Below are 24,407 nucleotides of genomic sequence, written 5' to 3' on the forward strand. Positions count from 1 at the left end.
TGGGCTCCACACAGTAACTACAGTTGATGGGAGAGGATGGGTGCAGTGGTCTAGTCTAGAGGACGGCGTTTTGAAGCCCTCCATCCCATCTGCTGGCTCTTCCACAGTGTTCCCTGAGCCTCACAGGGGTGCTATACGTGATTTGCTTAGGCTGGGACCCACAGTCCTTGCTCGTGCAGTTACTGTCTTAACAGTTCTCTCCTCTTGCCCATAGAGATGGAGTCCTCGCTTATCACACTGCTCTGAAAACAGCAGTCGCTGTTCTAGTGGGCAAAATCAGAACTCCGCTAGATGCAACCCGAGGAAGCTCACCTCTCAGCACTGTGCTTTCTCCACAGCAACCTCTCCATCTCATCCCACCTCACGCCGTTGACAAACAGTGATGATGTTGTCTTGCTCTTCCAATCACCCAGATGGCATAGGCAGTCGTAGGCCTGGCATAAACGAGTCTATTGCTTTATGCATGGTCAGCAGAAAGGTTTTCTGCGTTTAATCTAGACCTTTGATGGGTCTGGGCCTCGAAGCTGTAAACCAGTGTCTTAGCCTATGGTTAGCGGCAAGTTTGAGGTTTGATTTTTTTTTTTTTTGGTAGTACTGGGGACTGAACTTGTGGCCTTACCCATGCTAAGCAAGCGCTCTACTACTGAGCTACACTCTCGGATGAGGGTCTAGGTGCTTTGGTGCACGCATGCATTGACTGCATCAGCTAGTGATTAGATGTTCAAGGGACTACCCTTGTAAAACTGGACAAAATGACTCGCAGAAGCTAGCATGTCCAAGGAAGTATGTACATCCCGTCAACAGTGGAAAGGCGGACCCCAAAGGCCTGCTTCTCCCAGCCTCCACCTTCCACTGTTAGCAGAGCTCACATTCCCCTTCGTGGATGGCATCACCCATACCTTCTCGAAACTGTCACTGGCGTGGGTTGGGGGTGGGGCTAGGCAAGACAGAAAGGGACATAATTCCGAGGTGCATGTCAGTAATGCTTTCTGTATGAAGGCGTTTAACATTTTTCTAAGACATAGCCTCAGCGGAGAACATTAGACTCTTACTCCATACCTGGAAACTGTTCCCTCCTCAATCTCATATACCATTTTCAGAACCCAGATTATTGCCTCAGTCGAGGCCTCCCGTCACTGACTGCCTCGTCCCCTTTACCCAGTGACACAGGTGCAACTTGGCAGCCACTCCACTGCTTCCTGGCAATCCTCACACACCACCTCGGCCTCACAGCTGTTCCAAGTTGAGCGTTCGGATGATCAGTAGTCAGATCATAGACTTCTCTTCACTCCGGAACACGGTGACAGAAGGAAGAAATTAGATAAGCACAAAACCAAACGCAAGTGACCAAAACGGAGAGCAAAGTGCTGTTAGCTGTGAACACTGCTTGTCAGGGAGGGAGGTGACTGGGAGGCCCCAGAATGAGCCCTCGGGTGCATGGGAGGGCAGGCTTTTCTGTTGATTATGGTTCCACTCTCAGCTTATAACTAAACTATTATATGACAACTTGTTTTTCTCCCAAATCAGGAAAATAGTGAAGGCGACTATGGAGACCTTCTCAGCATGGAAGCCGAGAAGGAAGGCAGAGGGGAGGAGGAGGGTTCAGAGACGAGGGGATGAGGGACTCACTGAACGCCAGCCACACACGATGGAGCAACAGAGCAGAGCTGTCAGCTCGAGCTGCTCTCAGCGATAGCATTGAAGACAGTGTTTTCAAGCTGGGCTCACTAACTTGGGGACAGCCCTGTGCCATTTCTTTTCTTTGTTGTCTTCCTTTTTCTTTTGGTTTTTAGAGACAGAGTTTTTCCAGTAGCTCTGGCTGTCCTGGAACTCACTCTGTAGACCAGATTGGCTTTGAATTTACAGAGATTGACCTGCCTCTGCCTCCTGAGTGCTGGGATTAAAGGCACATGACACCATGACCTGGACTAATGTGGATTTCTTTATTGCCGATTATAGTGTAGGTTTCTTTCTCTTAATTATCTGTGTTTATTTATATGGGCAGCATACATGCGTGTCACTGTGTGCAAGTCTGATGAACCCCTGGAAGTTGGTTCTCTTTCCACTGTGTGGGTCTCAGGGATCAAACTCAGGTCATCAGGACTGACGGCAGGCACCTTTACCTGCCAGGCCAAGCCCAAGTGTAAGTTTCTTGGAGAGATGTGTGTGTCTGATCACACCCATGAAGAGCTCAACAGTCTTTAGACAGGCACAGCAGCGATAGGCTTTGCACCAGATCACGAGGCTCCGGCTTCCTCCCTCTTTTGTGCAGAGTATTTTCTCCCTTAAACAAAGTTCACTGCACAATCGGAGAGACAGTCGAGACAGAACTGAAAAGGCAAAAGACCTTACTTAGGTTTTCTTTCTGCTGGTCCACTTTTTTACTCCCCCCCCCCCCCCCCCCCGTATTACTTAGCACTATGAATTCTTATTCTCTCTGAAGTAGAACAAGTATATTCCCAACAATGGGAGCACAGGCAACCTGTCCGGGCACACTTGGTAGTTACTCTAGTTATGCTTGCACGTGATTACGGGCTGGGGGCGTTGAGTGCAGCTTCTAAACCTAATACGCTGTTTCCATCCCCTTCTGGATTAAAATAATTCTACAAAGGAATTGGCTGGCACCAGATACGAGAGTCAGTATGAATTTCACTCCGAGGGCTCTCCTTCAACATGGGTGTACAGAGAAATGTCCTTTTAAGTGAACATTAAAATGGGGAAAAATACAGCTAGAATTAAGAATTCAGCCTTGACTAATGCTACTTAATGGAATAGTTTAAAGGAATCACAATTTCTATCAAGTTTAAGGAAATATGCAGCAAGGACTCGGGGCACTCACAAGAAAAAATCCCGAAGCCTGGGACAGCTGTCATTTTTTGATTTATGTGAAAAATATCTTAATATTATTAAACTACCAAAAGCAAAATTATTTCAGCTAGCGGTTTACATTACAGATAAATACCAGTTTACTACCAACTGATTCATACTATTTATTATTGATGATACTACGTACTATTGATTTTTAACATATATTTAAAACAAGCCCTCTACGTGGTCTATGATGAAACACAGACCAAAATACAACCCTGCAGGGTGAGGGTTTATCTGGCCGACAGGCCCCTCTCAGTGTATCGTGGAGGGAAATCGGGGCAGGAACTGAAGCAGAGACTCTGTGAGGTCATGCTTATGGGCTTATTTCTTTATATAACCCAGGGTCACCTGCCTAGTGTTGGCTTTGTACACAGTGGGCTGGGCCCTCCAACATTAATCACGAAATTAATTACTCGATGTTCACCCCAAAGCCAAGGTGAAGAAGGCCATTCCTCAGTTGAGGCTCTCTTCCCATGTGACACTTTGTACACACACACACACACACACATTTTGTGTGTGTGCGCTGCAGTATAGTGCACCCACACGTGAAGGTCAGAGGACAACTTCTGGGAGTTGGTTTTTAGTTTTCATCTTGTTTCTGTCTCCACTGGGTGCCTCACGCCAGCCGGCCTGCAGGCGTCCAGGCTTCTCCCGTCCCCCCCCCCTCAGGTCAGCACACAGGAGTGCTGGGTTACAGCATGTGCTACTGAACTGGATTCCTATGAGCTCCAGGGATGGGAGGCAGGGGTCAGCACCCACTGGGCCAGTGGCTCTCAACCTTTCTCAGGCTGTGACCCTTTGATACAGTTCTTCATGTTGTGGTGATCCCAGCCGTAAACTTTTCATTGCTACTTCACAGCTATGATTTTGCCACTGTTATGAATTGTAATGTAAATATCCGTGTTTTCTGATGGCCTTAGGTGACCCCTATGAAAGGGTCACTGGACCCAAAGGGGTCCCAACCCATAGGCTGGGAACTGCTGCAAGCCATCTCCCCAGCCCTAACACAGATTTTAAATATGAAGATTGGCAGCCGAAAGTAACTTATTTGAAAGTAAAGTCCTACAGAAATTCTTGGTTAAAAAAAATATAAATACAGTGGGGCGGTGGTGGCGCACACCTTTAATCCCGTCACTCGAGAGGCAGAGGCAGGTGGATCTCTGCGAGTTTGAGGCCAGCCTGGCCTTTCCAGAACAGGCACCAAAGCTAAACAGAGAAACCCTGTTTTGAAAAACAAAACAAATAATACACGCCCATATATAATTTAACAACACACACACGAGACTCATTTTCAAAGATGAGCCCTAAGACAAATAAGAACCTTTCTATGTTGTGACATGTACTTTCCCATCTGATGACAGCAATCAAAAAATAGCCTGATAACATTACAAAAAGTTCCTAAAAACCTAAGGTTCTAAAGCCTTGGAAATGGAGCTCTTAGCGGGATGCTGATGGGACTGCAGCCTACAAAGGGGGATTCTGGGAGTCAGAACCGTTACAAGGTCCCAGAGTGAAGAGAACATGAACTTCCAGGGTGACATGGTGAAGTGTTGCTTAGCAACAGAGATGTGTTCCGGGAAATGCTTTATCATCGTGCAAACACAGTGTGTTCTTACACAAAATAATACGGGTATGATGTCAGCAGGTGAAAAATCTCACAGAACCACTGTGACTATGTGAAGTGTGACCACCGTCTTTCACTCTCAGTCACTGCTCTATTTTGGGAACAGAATTTTGTTGTTGTTGTTTTTTGTTTCTGGCCTGGAACTCACTGCAATCTTCCCATCTCAGCTTTCTTGGGATTATGGGTGTATTTCTGACTTAGAAACTTTAATCATCTTCTCTACCCTTTCCATTGTATAAGCTTAAAACTGTAGTTTCCCTATAGCCTGTCTGCTCTTCTTAATGTGATCCATTTTCTAACTCATGTATGTTCCAAGCTTCAATGTCCCCCTTCTGTTTTCTTTTAAATCACATTCTCATTAGGCTGGAGCTACAGCTCAGCAGGGAAGATCACCCACATTAGTGATCAGGGTCACGGGTAACTCTGGCTCCAAGCGGATCCCATACCTCTGGCCTCTGAAGGCAAAATGCACCCCTTCCCATAAATGCACATAATTAAGGTAATAAAAATAAATTTAAGATTCACTGTTGACAGGCCGGGTGGCACAGGTTTCCTGTCCGATGTGGGTGATGACTTGAGCCAGTCAGCGTTCCTGACAGCGAGAGCTTGTCTAGAACCGCAGAGAACTGAATGCTGTCACGGGGGCGCGACTCAGAGGGAGCTAATGAGCCGGTCTTACTCCAAACACATCACCTGTGTCACAAAGGCCACTGCAATCTCAACCCGTCTTTTAAAAGGTCTATCAGCCAGGCATGTTGCTACACATCGGTAAGTCCAATGCTTGGGAGGTAGAGGCAGGAGGATCACAGCAAGTTTGAGGTCAGCCTGGTCTACACAGTCAGTTCCAGGCCAGCCATGACTTGTCTCAACAACAGCAACAACAAAAACAAAATATAAATACAAAAACATTAGAAAAGTTTCCTGATTTATACAGAACAATTTTAATGATGATGGTTATTTGCTTAAGTTAGCAAGTAAAATAAACAACCTATAGAAAGATGCTAATATATATATATATATAGACCATGCAGTTTACTAGCATGTAATTAATTATCTGCTAGTTAGTCTTGATAAGAGCTGGGCACGGAGACTTTTAAAGGAAAAATGAAAGGATTTATTTAGCAGGTGTAGCAGACATGGTAATCAGATCTCTAAGATTAAAACTGCACAGAAAGAGATGTCTTACTTTACACACAAAAGGCCTGTTTTGTTATTAAGCACTTATTAACCACTCTATAGCACAATCTGAAAATTTATCTAGTTTAGAGAGCTAAGTGCTGATGCATGCCTGTCATCCCAGCACTCAGGAGTAGAGGCAGGAGGATTTCAAGTTTAAGGCCAGAACAGGCTGCTCAATGAAACCCATCTCAGAGAAGTAAAGAGAAGAGCAAACCCAACAAGACACAGTACCTTGCTGGGAGCAGTCTTTCAATAACTAAGTCCCAGGAGTCTCCAAAGTGTGACCGGAACAACTTAACTTGGGAATAAAGAATTTCAGCCAGTGAGAGTCAGGAGAGGCAAAAATGCTAGTTTATTTATCTATTATTCGGGAGTAACTTCATGATGACAACTGTCAATAACCAACCACAATATGAGGAAGTTCAAAGAAGGAATTTTGCAGAGACCATTTTTTTTTTGCATTTAATTTAAAAAAGAATGCTATTTCCTTTTCAGATACCAAGCTAAGAGGCCATTTAGATGATTTCCTTGCTAACTTCAGCTTGCTAGTGAAGGAGGGATGATTCCCAGCACACTTTTCATATCTGATTCACATCCATCATTTTCAAAAAACAGAAGGGAGATGAGGCCAAAAGAAGTCGGAAGGCAGAGGAAATGCTGCATGGATTCAGGAGTTGGAAAAACCGACAGTAAAATATATGTTCTTTGGTTAGCAGAGCGAAGAGGGAAAGGACTGCATACATGATAGATACACAACAGCATTCTAAAGCAGGGACAAGAATGTCAAGACTGTGCTCTTCCCCGCGGCCAGATGGAAGGGCTATTATTATAAATGAAAGGCAGCAGTAGCGGTGCCAGATCCCGAAGCCCAGATGTAAGCGGGTTACCCCTGGGACAGGACAGGTTTCAGCTCTCGCAGCAGAACAGAACCAATCAGGGTTTTCTCGGTGTTTATGATAAGTTGGGCTGTGGAGCCTTCCTTCAGTTCCAGTGTGACTAGCATCAATGACCCACTGTGCACAGTTTTAGCTGCAAACCTGCAAGAAAAAATAGAAGAGAGACCTTTTATCCTGAGAGGGAAAAAGAGGAGACAACATACGTTCAAAGAGCTTTAAAGTGATTCTTTCTTAAATGAAATAATTGATTGAAGGTTCCCCACACCTAAAGCCAAGCATCCCTAGGAAAACCACTAAACTGCCAGCCTATGCTTACCACACGCAGGCCACTTTAGTGTGTTTTACAGACAGAAACAGGAAAAGAAGCCCATCTCACTCATTGGCTTGAATGGCAGACGCATGAGGGTTTTCTCCTTACGATACACTTGGGAAACAACCATTCACTTCACATTTACCATGCCGTTTTAAATATGCCGCCGCATCTTCCTTTTTAAAACACGTTAAGAAGAGGTACCTTCTCAAAGAGCTTGTAATTTTAATTCCTCATCTCTGAAAATGATTATTCAAGAAGCTAGATAATTTCATGTATATTATAAAATTCATCTCAATGAAGTTACTCATGTAAAAAATATTCAAATTCAATCTCTATTGCTAATGGTGACATGAAACAAAGTCACATAACAGTCAAGTACCACCCCATATCCTCATTTAATATTCAGAACATTGGATCCTTATTTTTGCTTTAGGATATAATGGGTAAGTTGAGGTCTAACATGCTATTACTAAATTCCAAGACACTAAGAACCTACTAATCACATGGAATTAAAAGCAAAACTAGCCTCTGAGCACTGCAATCGGCTGAAACGCTGCCGAGGGCACAATGAACTTCTGTCGTTCCTGCTACTTCATTCTGCATGCACGGGGGCTCACGGCTGGGAGGGAGACTGGCACCCCCTTCTCTGCCTCCATCTCTCCCTCATGGACCATGTTCTGCACATGTTGGGGGGAGGGAGTCTGACTGCAGGGATGAGTGGAGAAGAACAAAGTTGCTGCACATGAGCTTTTGAAAACACTAACAAGTGTGGAGCAGGTCTGTGACCTGCTGTGACCCCACTTTGCAGGGCCAATCCCCTTTCCCCTCCCTGGATGACACGTGTCTGAATCTGAGCCATCTGCCTCAATTTGCGCAACATCTTCAGCCACAATGGCACCCAGTTAGCCCTGACACGGCTCACAATACATAAAAATAAAACTGCCGCGCTGACAGCATGCTGTGCACTATTCAAGAGCAAACCAACTGGTCAGTGTCTCCTGTCTGACGATTAGCACGGGCCTTGCACAGCGCCCAGTGTCCTCGGGGATCTGTTTAATTACCATCAACAGAAAAGAAGGAGTTTATCAGGAGGCTCTCAGAAAACTTCACTCCCGACTTAATTAAAATATTAGCCACTTAAGCAGGAAGCAGATTCTCTTTAAATGAAAAGTAATTTCTTTTTTGAGTTTTTAAAAATGACATCAAGATCTTATCTAACACATTAGATTCTTCTTTTTAAGATCCTAACAAGCCACATTTGGGCCAAATAGAATGAGGAAAATTAGTTCTTCAACAATTAGAATAATCCAATGGCTGAGATTATGAACTGCACGTTGACAATACACAGTAAAGCGAGAGCTAATGGCTCGTTAGCACAGCCCGCCAGCAATCTTTCTAGTCATCCCACATATCTCCAAACATGCTGGAAACTTGGAGGAACTGGAGAGGCAGTTCCTGCAGAGAACTAGTTTAGGAGTGTAAACCACAGCCGTGTTTCTAAGGTTTTACAGGCTTTCCATACACACTTTCTGTGCAAACGCACACGAGGCTAGGCACTCTGGCACCTCACTCTTTCCTTTATGGGAGAACAAGCTGCTCCCTCACCTCTTATGGCTCCTTACAGAGTCATGCATTTCTTTTGCCTAAATTTAAAAATTATCTTTATGTAATATGTGTCTGTGTGGGTCTATGTGCATGTGTGTGCGTTCCACCAAATCTAGACAAGGCGTGGGGATCGCCTGAAGATGAAGGTATAGCCAGGTATGAGTCACCCAATGTGGTTGCTAGAAACTGAACTCAAGACCTCTGGAAAATCAGCGAGCATGCTTAACTCCTGAACCATTTCTCCAGTCCTTGTCTAAATTCCAGAGGTGGTACAGCTTTATAGGAGAAAGGTATTTCTGTAGTTTGCTAAGACACAATGGCTCCATATTCCCATTCGTCTACTCAAGTTTCCCCACAGACTTGGTCGCCATACCTGTAATTCATCCAACAAATACTTCAACAGAGGCCTCCATTTCTGACAGGGCTCTAATCATGTAAACAATAGTCTGCTTAGCCCTGTATTTACTTAGCACTGTGCCTGGGGACCTCAGAGGAGGAGACTACGCCTGAACTGGAACACAAAGCGCTGTTTGAATTTCAGGGCCGCAGAGCCCCAAGGCACATTTTATTTCTCTTCCATTAAAAACCACGAAGAGTTAATGTCACAATAACACCAATTAGGCAAAGACAAATGCCACTGTGCTCACAGAGATTAAAATTAGTATTTGGGGCATGTTTTTCAAATCCTGTTATGAAATTTTCGGTGTCTGAAAGAACAGGACCATGGAGCGTAGGTCTCACTTGAACTGCAGGAGCCGTGCCTCCAAGCAGGCCGCTGTGTTCCTGCAGCCCACAGGCCGGAAGATCAGGTGTCCTGACGTCCATTTCAGTGCACAAGGAGCGTATTTGATTGGAACACGGCATGATTACAACTGGCTTCTTTGGTCCATGCAAGCAAAACCACTCCCCAAAGTTGCTAATTATTTAAATTCTCAACAGCCATATTTTAGCATATATTTAAGTTAAAGTTATGGGAAGAATACTAGTTAATAAACAAAGCTAGAAACCTTGGCTGTAAATACATGCAAACTTGATGGGTGACATCAGGTCTTCAGTACTTGGTCTCAAACAAGGTCCTATTTGTGACTTTTTTTCTAGGAGTCAGGTGAAGTTCTGGTCACCGTAAGTAGCTACTGTTTATACCATGTGACTAGAGGTGGGCGCAAAGTGCTTACACAAAGTCATCTGACCCAACGAGGCAGGGGACTGACAGAGATGGGGGTGGGCGTTGAAGCACACACAACTGCAGGTACTTACCTGGGACACTGGGCCAGTACATGGCAGAGCAGGGATTCAAACCAAATACTCTGAGTCCAGGTCACATACAGTTTCTCAATAGATGCAAAAAATTCAATATTTGTTTTTAATTAGTCAACAGATGATTTTCCTATGTGCCTAGCATGTGTAGTTTAACCTATCATTATGCCAGAAACCTTAAGATTTTCTCCTTTCAAAGTTATGTGCTTATTTTGTATATTCTGCAAGTCATAAGCATCCCAATTTAATTGTCATATTTTTAATCCTTGCTCTTACAGATTAAAAATGAAAATACTGTCTACTATTCCTTCCAAAGTCATCAGTAAAGACAAATATAAAATCTTTTTGAGAAGAACTGTAACTGGGAGGGAGTACCAGGAGAGCAATCAGACCTGGAAACCAGGGCCAGCACAAATGAGGACAGGAGTGACGACGGGCAGAGATGCACCGTCTGTGGACGACGGCTCCACGGTTTTAGGAGGACAGCATCTGCATCTTTTTCATTTCATCCTAATATTGAGCACTCCCTGTTCATAATCACCAGCTGAGAAGGTAAACTTGGGCTGCGTGACATCTTACTAAATAAATGTCTTGTCCGCTAGCTCTAGCAACTGACATTTAGTCTTTGTTGAATCCTTAAGATTCACGAAAAGGGCCAAATAAGCTCAGGCTGTGACCTAAATGAGAGGAAAAAATGTCTCACTCTTTTAAAAAGTTATTTTCTAACTATTGTGGGAATGATGAAACTGGTCACATAACAATAGATCCTGAATAAATATATTGTCTGCAATTCATTTAAGTTTGTGAGAAACTGTATCATAAATGGTCTTTATTCCCCCTCAAAGAAAGGAAGTGCCACAGCTCAATTGTCGCAAGAAGTAAACACAACCGCACAACATGAATGCATGTCTCTCAGAGGCGGCCTCCACCTCACAGCACCCACAAGCGAGCTCCTTATGCAGAAGCAGACTTGCCGCCCTAACGACAGCTTGACGACATGCTTTTTCTTCTCTTGGATAGTCTTCCTGCTTTCTGGTTTTTCTATTCTGAGTTCAATTTTCTTGTGCTTTCTGTTCTACTGGTTATCAGAAGCTGTGACAATGGCCCACTCAGGCTCAAACTTTTTTTTCTGACTCTGTACACGAAGCCTTCAATTACTGCCTGCTGAAGCAGACAGAATCCTATTAGTAAGAGACGATCACGAGATGCCCTGCCCTGCCCTCGCTGTATAAAAATAATTAGTCCAAAGTTGACAAATGTGTAATGAAGTCGCACAATCATTATATGTAAGAAAGCCTGGCTTGAAGGAAGCCCTAAACATCAATACCACAGTGTGAAGATTTGGAGTATTATTTTCCTAAGGATTCAAAACTGTAAATCTTTACTGCTTAGGCTTAATACAGTTTAAATAGACAGAGACTCCATATGCTGCAAAGAATTCTCTTTTGTTGACTATAAAACTGCATTTCAAGTTAAGTCCATTATACTATTAATAGTAAGAAAAAATTTACAAGCGATTAAAACTGAGAGAATTTATCTGAGGCACGTACTTTAAGACCTGTCCTGGACCATGGGGGGACCTACGGGAACTGTGCTCCCGTTACAGAGTGGAATCCTATCTACACGGGAGACCGTACAAAAGCCACCCCACTCCATCAGTGCAGTGATGTGCTCTCTTTCTCTGTACAGAAAAATGAAAACTTAAGTGCACTTTCCAAAGAAAACCTAAGCTTCCGTCCTGCCTCAGCAGCTCTGGTCTGCCTGCACAGGGGGTGTGGGATGATCCAGCGTTAACAAGAGAACCACACAGCAAGGTCAAGTCTTACCCCCTTTCTTTGATCCTTGACAAAACTGTCAACCCAGAGGAATGCCTTTCATTTTCTTTCTTTTTTAACATGAAAACATCTATTTATTCTCTTTCGTGAACTGCTACATTATTGGGCATTACCTCACAAATGGAGAAATTAAATAAAAGTTAAATACAGAACATTTTAAAGGAAGACTCTTTTGAGCAGTTTGGTTACATGTAAATATCCAGACTGGCTTTCTGTGTAAAATTGACTGAGTTCTGCATTTGTTTTCAAATGAGGCACTGCTTCTGAGCCAGTAGGTAGAAAGCAGATCCAAAAGCAGTGCTGCCCTCTAGTGGCAGTCACCAGCCAGCGGAGGCAGCAGAGATCACTTACCTGTTCCCTAACTCACAGTTCTGTTGGACTCAAAAGGTGCCATGTTGGAGAAAAGACCAAGACAGATATCATTGTATCAACAAATGTTCTTAAAAACTCTTGCTTCAGGACAGATTAATAAGGGACTGGAAGTACTCTTGGAGCTTCTTAAACAGTGTGCACCAAGACAGTCAATATCACAGGCTAAGCAAAAATTGCTTTCTTGACAATCCCCAAAAATCACGTGAAATTTAAATCTGCTGAAGATTCCATGAGAAAACAATCAATAAGCAAACAGTATCCTGGAGCCATATGTGGTGGCTCACACCTATAATCCGAGCATTTGGGAGCTGAGGCAACTTCCAAGTCAGTCCAGGCTATAGGCAAGTCTTCATCTCAAAACAAACAAAACACAACACACCAAGCAAAAAACAAAGAAACCAACCAACCAACCAACCAACCAACCAACCAACACAAACCCCTATGAACTCACCTACACTACCACAAGTTCAATCAACTTGAGGATGGAAAAAAGGCAATTATTAGGTCTCTCACCAAGAAGCAACTGTCCATTGGAGACTCATGACAGATCTTATGGGACAGAAAAGGATACATAAAAGTATATCCCCTATAACAGTTACATAGTAGTGGGACTTACTGGGATAAAATTTTAGAAGTCACTTGTACCTATACTTTAAACTACTATATGCTGATAAATCAGTGACCAAGATCACCATGGATATACTATTCAATGTAAAGCAGTAGACTTTCTTAGTAATTAGTGACTAATAACAAGAACAAAACATTTCCCTACTAAGATCTTTACATGTACAAGGTGTATATGACAACAAATTTCAAATTAGCAAAGGGCAGACAGAAGGCGAATCTTAATTAACATCTCTGGGGGAAGGGACAGAGCACTGAACATGTGCCGAGAGTGAGCAGCTCTACCACGGTGACCTAGGTGGGCAGCCAAGCACCCAAGGGTCATCCATCCAAGTGCCCAGAGTCTGTCTGAAACCAAATATCACACTTCCCAGTACCCGGCCAACTGGGTAAACTCGTTCATGAGATGACAAGACAAGTCAAAATAACGACAATGCAAATGTTGCAATTCTGAACACAGTGGAAGCGTTGGGGCTGGTGAAAGACACCCTTCCTTAGCGACCTGAGACTACTTTCCAGGCCCTGCTGCAGCTAACTCACAGAAGAACCTGTAGAACATCTCCTCTGGGGCTGGGAGCAGCTTCAGGGCAGAGCCCAGACCTGACAACATGTGCAAGGCCCGAGATGCAGTATGCACACCCTTCACCTAGTGTCCCTTACTGTTTTTGAAAAGAAAATACATAAACATAGGAAAGTGTTTTTACCCATGCCACATGCCTATCCCCAGCTATTAGCCCAGGGCCACCCCAAGCTGCAGACTCTGGAACATACACGCACATTCCAGGGCTAGTCCCTGATGTACTGAACTCAATCACAGAAATTCCAGGTGGATAAGCTTAACAGAGTCTCCCACCTAATTCTTTCCAGAAAATATCTTTAGAGACTTGGGGATTATAGATGGACATTTAGTTTCTGAGTTCTGGTACTGCAGTATCAGAGTATGGTCACCAGTACAACTGAGCAGTGGCATTTCAGTTTCTATACACTGGTGACATGAGCCTTCCTCAGAAACACTGGATTTTTCTCAGGCATCTTTTCTGGCCCTTGATGAGCCTTGGTAGCCTCCCTTAGAAGACAAGAACTCCTGACTTTGAGGAATCCATCCATATGCTCCGAGTGCTGGCCATCCTGCCTTCCCAGGCTCCACTCACGAACTACCTTCATAGTTCTGACTTACGACTCCCCACAATGTACAGCGTACCACACACATTTCAAAGGAAGAAAAAAAGCTATTCCACTACATTTTTAGTAAATGCTCTTAGATGATGCCAGAGCTTCTCGTTCCCAGCTGCTGTTCCTAACTTGTCTAACTGTGACCTGGAAAGCTGCACACGGGCACAACAGCTGGCGCCTCACTAAGATGGCTGGTTCTTCCCAAGAGCAGGAAAGCCAACCGGACGCCAGCGAGGAGGCGGGCAGTTGACAGTGCACCCACTTCCTAATGCTCTGTAGGGAAATCGTGTTTAAACACCATGCACTTTCTCAGATGACCTCTACATTCTATTTAGAGTCAGTCTAACATTGCCCAGGCTGACCTTGAACTCACTCAGTAGCCAAGGGGCCTTGAACTTTCTGTCCTCTTGTTTCAGCCCTGAAGTAGTTGAGACTACAAGACTACATTTCCAGGCCACGTACTTTTTCTTAATGAGCAGCATTACTGTTGAAATGATAGGCACCATTTTTCTTGTTCAAGGAAAGCTCGCACTGTGTACTGTTGCACACTTTGGCAAATTCATCAAGGTTTACTTTTTTTAAAATTGGTGTTTAATGCAAAAATATTCAAATTTTGGGGAGCTGGAGGAATACATTATTTCAAAGTAAGACAATGGGAGTTTTATTCATTGATTGGTTAGGAAAAATATAATGGCACTGTTAAAAGTCCTGCAAGAAAGAAAATATCTTGAAAACTAAGCAGAACACATGCCAGTTTGTTATATAACAAAATTTAGTATCTTTTTTTTGTTGTTGTTGTTTTTCGAGACAGCGTTTTTCTGTGGAGCCCTGGCTATTCTGGAATTTGTTGTGTAGATCAGGCTGGCTTCGAACTCAAAAGAGACACGCCTGCCTCTGCCTCCTGAATGATTAAAAGGCGTATCCCACTACCTCTTGGCCCCAAAATTTTGTATCTTAAATAGAAACAGTCAAATGCTTTTCATGTTTGGTATTTTAAAATAATCTAAAGCCAATCACAATATATATTACAAATATTAGAGTGTGGTTGGTCTTGGTCTTTCAGAAACTCAAAGGAGCTCTTGGAGAAAAGTACCAGAGTCATTGAAAACCTCACGGGGTTTCAATGTTGTCATCAGCAGACAGTATCTAGGCTTAGAAATAAAAAAATATCTCATGGGGTAACATAACATCAAATGCTACAATCTTAACACAATACAACAACTCAAAAAATAATAAACTGTCAATTTCTGCTATTAAACTGCAATCAGCAATTGTTATTTCATTTAAGTGAAATTAAGAAAAGCACTAACATAGATTTTATAAATAATTAACTGAAAACAATGGCAGAATGTTAGAAAATCAGCCAAATAACTTATATCAACTCGATTAATAAAATACGATAATGAAGTACTTAATGCCTGGAAGCCTTAAAAAATAAAAACATTTAGGGCATTATATAGCTATATTTTTTGTAACAAATGGGATATTTTCAGGTGAGAGGCAAGTTAGGATAGCACAATCTATTAAGTCTACATAGACCTTTTATTCCCGTCGACCATCCACCCCCAGGTTGCAGAGCCCAAACCCAGGCCATTAATGATGGAACTAAACAGGAACGCACCATGAGATCCTGTACATGAGGGCCGAGCACATTAAGGCTTGAGTGCCATCTCCACGCTAAAGTAAGTGGTTCTGAGTTATCTGCCTCCTTTGCATTAGCAGTAATAATTGAGCACTGACTGTGATTTTTAATTAAAGTCATTTGACCAGGCAAGAGGTTGCAAACCTCCAGAACAAGTTTCAGGAAAATTATGTGTTAATCAGGATTACAAAACTGCTTCTGAGTCGCAGGCCAGTCCTGCCCTCCAGCCCACTTCATTCTCGGGCAGGGCTGTCTCGTCTGTAGTAAACTGTCTATTTCTGCCAGCAGAAAATAAACAAAACTATGTTAAGCATACTTCCTAGCCTGTCTTCCAGTAGGAAGATAGCTTTCATATTATTTATCTTAATTTAAAAGGTAATTTTATTTCTTTTCATCACAGAAATAAAAACATGCAAGATTGACTTTTGTTTTCTAAAGAACAAAAACCACGACCCAACAATCCTCACACAAGAACTGAAGCAGAAGTTGGGAGTGAGAACAATCGCGGTCTTCTGTGCTTTGCAGGAGATTGGGAAGCCTGCAGAGGGCTGCAGTTAGAGAGTGGAGGGGACACGTCATAGTAAGCCAGAAGTTAAAGCCGACAATGCCATCCTTACACTTTCATAGCTTTAGGAACTCAAACATTAGAGTAAAACCACAGGGAAGCAAAAAGGACTAGGACAGTTTGGCAGTGGAGAGCTTGTCCGCCAGGTACGACGGCTCTGTCTCCAGTGGAGGAGATAAAACAAACCAAATAGGCAAACTCTGAACCAAACAAACGCTCTCCTTTTCCCGAAAAGGCTTTGTTTTCTTTGCCACTGAGCAGCATCACTTGGCCGACGGCCGGGTTTGCGTCAAGGGGCCAATAAGATAACCTTTCTTCCATTTGCTTACTTACCCTCCACGAAATGGACAGGGTTTCTTACAAGTGTAAACCTCAGCATTCTCAACTGATTTACCCCAAGTTCCACCCCCTTCTCTTGCTGTAAACAAAAATAAAAACAGAGCGCACCTGCTTCTTGAGTAGCACACACAACCTGATGCTGTCCCAAGAGCACAGAACAATCAGGCAGCTGTGAACAATGGCCTCCCCGCTCTGCGGAGGGCAGTCCTTCTGCAGCTGTCCCAGCATTTCAGCTCTGCCTCCCCTTTTTAGCTTTCTACCTATGTCCGTATTGGTGGCCAAGTTGAGACCACATGGAGAAGGAATATCCAGCCCCAGACCTCAAGGCCAGGTGCAGCAGGTCTGACACCCAAGCCATCCACGGCTTGTTTCACACAGAGCTGATAGAGAAGAAAAACAAAGCAAACAGACCCAAATGGCTACGTTTTGAGTCTAATTTACCTCTGTAACTGATGACTGCATGAGAAGGAACACACCAAACACAGTGGGTAGCTGTCTGCATGGCACAGGTATGCCATGATGTAGTCTGTGGTGGTCCTGTGGATACGGGGCAATTCTTATCTTTGCTTTCACCTGAAGCCACAGGCACTAGCAGTATACAGTGTGCAAATATGAGCCGCATCAGGACACAGGACCTGGAGCCTGGTGGGGAGGCGGTACTCGGTCTGAGCACAGCAGCTGTATTTGGCCCGCAGGTTGTACAGCAGTTCCGTAGAAATCAGAAGCAGCTGTAAGGAGTGCCTGTCAAGGGAAGGCTGTGTCTACTGTGCCCAGTGCCCCACTCTACTCTTAAGAGTTTTCCCTAGAGATCCAAATCCAGGAGAATAAGGTAAATTCTTATCAGCATTATAAAGGCATCTTAAGAATCCACCAAGTTATCATAAAACATAGATGTTGTCTGAGCATCCTTCAGAAGCAACCATCGGAAGGATGCTATAAAATGGGGATAAGGCTTTGACTCAAATCGATTCATCAAGCAGACCACCAGGCATATGGTTATTTACTGACAGAGAAAACAATGCATTACCCATCAGGAATGCACTTATGAGCACAGGGGTATGCCCCAGCCACAGGCCAGTCAGCCCACCTGTGTACGTTATCTTGTCCTGAAGGCACAGCTCCGAGGTTGGCAACATTTACAACCTTCTGGAGGATCGTGGAAGGAGTGAAGTTCTGCGGGGCAGCGATGATTGTAGCGGAAGTCTCATTCATCCCAGTGAGTGTTCCTGTAACAGCAAAGAAACATCCCATTCAACTGGCCTTACTGTGAAAAGGATTTTTTTAAACAGCTTTAAGCTCACAGCCAAATTTTAAAACTTTTCTCAATGAAAGGGTGAAAGGGATACTACTTTAGAATTTAATGTATAATTACATAAAATTAAAATGATGCTAGTTTTTCTAAGACCAAAAAAAAAAAAAAAAGAGAGAAGAAAACCTTCACTGTGTAGAAAAATACATAAGATATTGTAAAAAGACAAACAGAACATTCTTCATAAATCTGATTTTAACTAGTGCAGGATAAAGCCTAAGCATTCTAAATAAAAAGTTTTTTACTTCAGCCCCTTTGAAAACGTAGTGTGGGTCACGTAAACTGCCTCGCTCCTACTTGGGCGGGCACTGACTTCTTAACATCATTAGCTATTTGCCCTGCTCCTTCCAGGATCACCGCCATGCTGACTGACAGCAAGTGCAGTAACCGAGCCCCAGCAGCAGTGCCCAATAGGAGGCCTCCAAATGACACTCGGTGAGGGCTGCACTGACTGGAAGTCACTCAACAGCGATGCAGCTCTAGAACACGGGACTCTAAACCACATCAACAACAAAGCCGTCTGTCTGGCGAACAGAACTAGAGCCAAAGACACAAACGACAGTTTCTGAATAGAGAAGTCTGATAACAGGAACAATGTATATCACAAAATTCTAAATTCCTGGGCCTTTCAAATAGTATTAGAAAAAGAAACGTAAGTGAAGTAAAATTACAGACAAACCCCACAGTCAATAAAAGACATACCATTAGCTTTAGAGCTTCATGTGGATATATATGTTCAGGCAACAAACTCAATAATAGACCAAACTCATGGGAAAATATTGAAATTTAGCTCCTGGGCTAAAAACCAAAATGATTACAGTAAATGCCATCTATTTGCATCTGTGACATAAGTCACGAACAATAATGGTGTCTATTCAACACAACAACTTTTGGAGACATTTGATCAGGTGCACAGCACTGTACACAATTTATGAAAAGCTTTTCAAAAAACGTGTGCACAGTCCTTCTCATTTAACCTCCCAGCCTATGTACCCACTTCAGTTATTTATTGCAGAGGAAATATGAACGTTTTAAAAGTCCCTCTGCTAATAACACTGCACAAAACTGTACTCCCGTCTATCAGATAAAAGCCAGAACCAACTACGCCCAACAAGGAGCATGGTTACTAACCACTCTCAAGCCCCAGGAACACTACGTTCTGTCTTAGGCCGTTTAACTTTAACATTAGGCAGAAGCTTTAACAACTACACAAGCGGCCAAACTGTGCTTTTAAGTGAAGCGCAGAGGCTGACATAAGACTGCCGAGAGATGTGTGCACTCATTTAGGATTTAAACCGTCTCCATTAAGCTCTATTGAAGAGCAACCGCTAAATAAATGAATGCAACTATGTTTATGTTAAAAGCCTGTTTCCCGCAGCATGTAATTAAAGGAAATGCTGTACAAAGCCAGTACTTTTGTCAAGCTCCTGTAAATGGAAAGATGGATAGCACTCAGAGAAGTGAATGCATTGCTTCATATTTAACCTTAACACTCTTGTCATTAATGGTTTGTCTAACTTGTTCTATAAAAGACAAGGTACTGCTCCATTGAAGTAAAATTAAAAAAATCAACTAAACCATGCTTTTCAGAACAGAAGATTCATTATCGTCAGCTAATGTATTGGCATAAAGCAAAGTAACATCCTATCGAGTAAAGCACACATTCAATCTGCCTTCCCACCCCCTTTTATTTTTAACTCATGCTGTTTTATTGTTATAGGCAATTTGTACCACTCAGCATGACAGTGTAAACTGAATCAAGATTAATTTACATGCAAAAGAACACTTAGGAGAGCAGCACGGTAAGCAAATGTATTGTCTCGATTGCTGAGGTGGAAAGGAACCTGGAAGGGGAAAGAAAGGTGCTCTAATTAAGGGGCATCAAATATGATTGCTTGTGGTAGTTAAGGGCCAGAAAATAGCAAATGTCTGACCATTTAAGGAATTAGCATCTTGCGAGCTGGGAGCCCATAACATGGATGCATAAATCACAATAAAATTAAGCAAGCATTCTAGATTTCTTTCTTAAACCAGAGATTTTGCTTAATGAAAATGTATCTGGTATTCACAAATTAACAAGAAAGAAAAATATGCCATGGTGATCAGTAATGTTTGCCCATACATGTATAAAAGCAAAGGCTCAGGGAAATACTTAAGTTCTCAGAGGGAAGGGCTGGGCTTCATTGGAACTTAACAACATTTTGTTCCAGATATAAGACAAGATTTAATTTAGGCTAGGCTTATCGGATGAAATTAATAGCTAAAATGAAAATCAAGGAATGCAATGAAATCTTATTTGAAAAGATTTTTCTAAATTTTAGATTTGCAATTTAAACGACAGGAAGAGAATGATGCAGAGCAGGCAGCCTGGAATAGATCACTGGCCTGAGTCTTTGAAAGGAAAACTAAAGAAACAGAACCCATTTTTTAAGTATACTTCCTAGTATTGAAAGGCTCTCACACACAGCTCATTAACTATCTCCAATGCCCCAAACTCGTAACAAATAAATCACACGTCCGTCGAAGGCTCAATAATATGAATACTATAACACTTTCAACATACAGGACAGGCCAGCACAGTCTGACTGAGACCCTGGCCCACACCCGTTGTTCTGACCACACGAGTTCAGCAACTGAGAAGATGATGGGCAGGTGGTGCGCTGAACAAAGCTTTGGCTTTAAGGAATATGAATGCAGCATGTCTGCTGAGACCGCTTCTAATATTGTGCATACTTTCAGTTTTGTATATCTTTGGAATAAAATAAAACCATACCCCTCCTTTCCTTCCTTATTGTTTTTAAATTAAATCCCAATGAATACACTTAATGTGCTTTTTAAATCTTAAAATAGGTCCCGTAAATGAGATACTAATTATGTAAGTGCACTCACCAAGGTAAAAACAGGTTTTAAAACTAGGATGTAACAAAACGTACGCACGTTTCCTCAATTTACTTCCATCTTACCTTTTAGCACTTTATACTGACAAAATATAAACAAGTGATTTTCATTTTGGGTTAGGGTTTCCCTCTGGTGAGCCATCTTAAGGGGTCTTCTGTGAACGCTTAGCCCCTTTCCTGGAGCAGGTTCACTAATCCATGTGTAAAGTTGTGGACTGAGACCTTTATTAGCAAACCCGCCGAAACCCGAAACTAAAGAGATGGTACTGAAAAAGCCTGTGGTGAATCTGCCAGCATCAAGTCCCACATCAAAGGGTGAATTCAGGAAGACAGAGCGAATGATACAGAAACGCCAAGAGACTTCGAGGATTTACAAATACTTCATATAAACACATTTTCAAATAGCTTTATTCAGAGTAGCCTTTCTGCTCTATTAAACATAGCAAACAGCTGCCAGATTTATTCAGACAAATAATCAACAACCCTAGGAGTAAAATGGCAGAAGAAAAAGGAATTTTGGCAACAAGCCCACAGAGGACGGCGGCTAGTCTCCATGTGCACCTCTCTCGTGCACTTGCGGTTCTGTATGGTTAGTCAGCGAAAAATCCCTCAGTCACAGCAGAGTACAAAACATCTGATTGAAATCGCAAGTATTCTAAACAAAAGCCGAGAGAGAGCAAGGGCATGCAGTGATCTGCAGTGCAGACGCAGACGAGCTGCGTCCCGAAGGCAGGCAGGCAGGCTATCCCCTACAATGGGCACCTTCCTCCCTGGTGCGCCACTCACCTGGTTTTGCTGAGCAGATGTAAGGCAGAGGCAGGCTTTAGCCAGCAAAGGGCAGAACAGCAAACATGAGAATCAATTCATTTGTCATTGGAAAAAGAAAGCCACAGAGGTAATTTCTTCTACAGTAATACTCAACTTTTAAGAAGACAAATGCAAAGTTGGATTTAGTTATCCCTTTTTAAAAAACCACGTGACAAGGTCTGAATGGGAAAAGATTCTATATTGACAGTGTCATCTGAGGTTTCCGTGGTGGGGCACTTCTGTAACAGGTGTCTCTGAACCCACAGCCAGCCAGGACTGGAGTGAAATAAGCCAGGAAGCCAGGAAGCATGAGCTCTCCTCGGCTGGGGTCTTGTGTGCGCAGTACTTCCTGGAAGACTGATGGCTAGGACTGAATGGCCTCCAGATAAAAGGATCTCTGATTACACCCTCCAGAGGAAATTCTTTAGGCTCACAGAAACTTTTACACACCGCTGATGACAGCATTTAAGGAAATGCTGTACTAAGTATCTAAAATCAGTGTTTCCCCTGTATCCATACAGAAAGAGACCCTCATTTTTATTAGAAAGCATGCTTGACTCTGGACAAGTACAATATGAATACCTACAGTCTGCTACAATATTTTCTTTGGTGTATATTTAAAAATCTTTCACACCTAATTTAGTCAAAGTATTTCTTTAATAAAATTCAGTCAAAAGAAAATAGAGATTTTCAATAGTATAATTAGGACTTGGTTCTGGAGGGTAGTGTTACTGTGTATATAAAAGCACACTAGGACACGGAAAGACAACTTTGTAACAACCTACAAACATACGCAGACCTGAGGTTTGCAGTGGTAGAAAGAACATGAGTGAGTCTCTAGTTCCTGGAAGTTAAAACACACAAGAACAGCATGAGGCTAAAAAACAACTCTTAGAATTGAACAATTGACTAAGGATCAGTCTATTATTTTAAAGACATATTCACTGATTTTCAGCCCTGCCAGGAATATACAGAAACACGCACTTCTAAAGTCTGAGTACATTAGAGCCAATGGGAAGACTGTGTGCTGCCTGTTGCTGGCTGGGCATGCATGGAAACCCCAGGGCCTGTTGGAGGCACAGGCACCTACTGTTTAGTGCAGAACTTTCTAGCAAACTGCAGTCACCTCTCACCTCGCTCCTTCTTAAAGTCTTTCTCTGACATGGCCACAGGTAAAAGCAGTTCCCCAACAGGAGGCTGAATGTTGACATTGAAGCAATCATCCTTGGTGCTAAGGAAAAAAAATTCAAAGATGACCAAATGCTTAAAAAAATCATACATTGAACCACTGCACAGTTTAACAGAAACAGTTAAACCTGAACTTTTGACCCTTCAACTTCCACCTCCAGGAGCTGGTTATAGCTTGTGCCACCACGCTCGGTTTATGCAGTACTGAGGACAGCCCAAGGATTCCTGTATGCAAAGTACACTATTAAATGAGCTACACCCCCAGCCCCTCAGCGCTTTAGTCTTCATTCTGTTGTTTGGGTTTTTTTGAGATAGGGTCTTTTGCAGGCCAGACTGGCCTTCAACTCCTCATGTTCCTACTTCTACCTCCCAAGTATAGGAATTACAAGTATATGCCACCATAGCTGGCTTTTGTTATTTATTCTTTACCTGCAATAAAATAAACAGTGAACATTTGCTTCTTTATTTATCTAGTGTGTTTAAGTTGTGTGTGTGTGTGCGTGCATGTGTGCACATGCATATACATGCATGCCAAAGTGCGCCCGTCACAGGACAACTGTAAGGAATTGGCTCTGTCTCCACTTTTATGTGCCTAGCAGAGATCCGACTCAGGTCACCTGTCTTACTCCTTCAGCAACTGAGTCCGCTTGCCAGCTCCAAACTTCCCTTTTAACTAAAATCATTATATTCTAATTGTGTCATTCACTGACATGAAAGTTGTTTCAATTGACAGGATGTGACAAATTTAAGAAAGTCACTGTGTTTCTAGTGTTAGATAGAAAACAACACAGAGTGTAATTGTTTCACTAGACTCGCTTTAGAGGTGTCCAAGTTAGGCAGTTGGGTTAGCTGATGAGAGCTGCCGATTAAGAGTGCGTTTGGCTGCAGATAAGCAGGAAATCCAGCAAAGAGTTTCTTGTGAAGCAGGTGTTTATTGTCTAGAATACAAGTCTTGGAGTTACAGTCACAAGCTCATTAAGTGGCTAAAGAAACCCCCAAGGACCCAGATTTCTCTAGCTTTCCACTCCACCACCCATAGGATGCTGGCTTTCCTCATGGTTGCCAGATGGCTGCTGAATCTCCAGGTACCACTTTTATATTCCAGTTGAAGAGGGAACGTGATGATGAAGTGATGGGCAAACGAGCCAACCAAATCTGTTCCTTCTTCTGAGGCAGGGAAGCAAAAGCTTCCTGAGGGACTGAATTGCAATGGGCAAGGGAAGGTGACTAGGAGGTGGCTGCTCTAGATACAATATGTTATTAGATGAAGTTAGGGTGAGAAAGGAAAAACAGAAGAAGAGACATGAAATCCACTTACATTTATGTTACTACTGATTTTTTCTTCCTGGTGCTAGGGGCCAAACCTAGAGCCTGAAACATACTAGACAGTGCTCCACCACTAAGCTTACTAACTGCTTCCCCACTCTCAGACAATCTATTCATGTAAGCTACCTTAAGTTTTCCCACAAATGAACTGTTCAAGGCAGACCAGTAAGGCCTGTTTATGTATTAAGCCAACATTTCCTAAACAAAGCTGTGATCTTATCTACTGCGACACTGGACCCTAACCCAAGTCCGGGGGGATGGAGCAAAACTTCCTGTGTTCAGAATGTCCAGATGTGTGCTAGGCTGTGTGGAAAAGGTACACCCCAGCTGGTATGTTCAGCAGGAGTGGAGGGAGGAGAGAAAACCTTGCACCTAGGCTTGTGTTTCGGGAATGGTGAGCATGGACAAGGCCGATGGCACAGAGCAGAGGGCTTTCTAGACAGTACGCCCACTCACGCCACTTTTCTATGGAGAGCCGCAGCTCACGGGTGTCGTCTGGCCTCTCCACTGAAGTGTGCGGACACACGCATGGCCAAGTACTCTATTCACAGAACCAACACAAAACACTTCCCAGGTTTAATTTTT

At 43.0% G+C, this 24,407-nt stretch overlaps 1 protein-coding gene across 1 annotated transcript in view; it reads right to left on the reverse strand.

The window, feature by feature from the left end:
- Positions 1–6,003: 6,003 nt before the first annotated feature.
- The window catches only part of Ap3b1 (adaptor related protein complex 3 subunit beta 1), a 201,235-nt gene continuing 182,831 nt past the window's right edge, over positions 6,004–24,407 (reverse strand). Inside the window, exons 25-27 of the mRNA XM_075976295.1 lie at positions 22,442–22,539; positions 17,383–17,521; positions 6,004–6,711 (exon numbers count right to left, since the gene is read on the reverse strand). Coding sequence (XP_075832410.1) covers positions 6,558–6,711; positions 17,383–17,521; positions 22,442–22,539 — 391 coding nt within the window. The 3' untranslated portion in view covers positions 6,004–6,557. The remainder of the gene's footprint in view (positions 6,712–17,382; positions 17,522–22,441; positions 22,540–24,407) is intronic.

This window comes from Microtus pennsylvanicus, chromosome 6 (genome assembly GCF_037038515.1).
Source record: "Microtus pennsylvanicus isolate mMicPen1 chromosome 6, mMicPen1.hap1, whole genome shotgun sequence".
Taxonomy (NCBI): Eukaryota; Metazoa; Chordata; class Mammalia; order Rodentia; family Cricetidae; genus Microtus; species Microtus pennsylvanicus.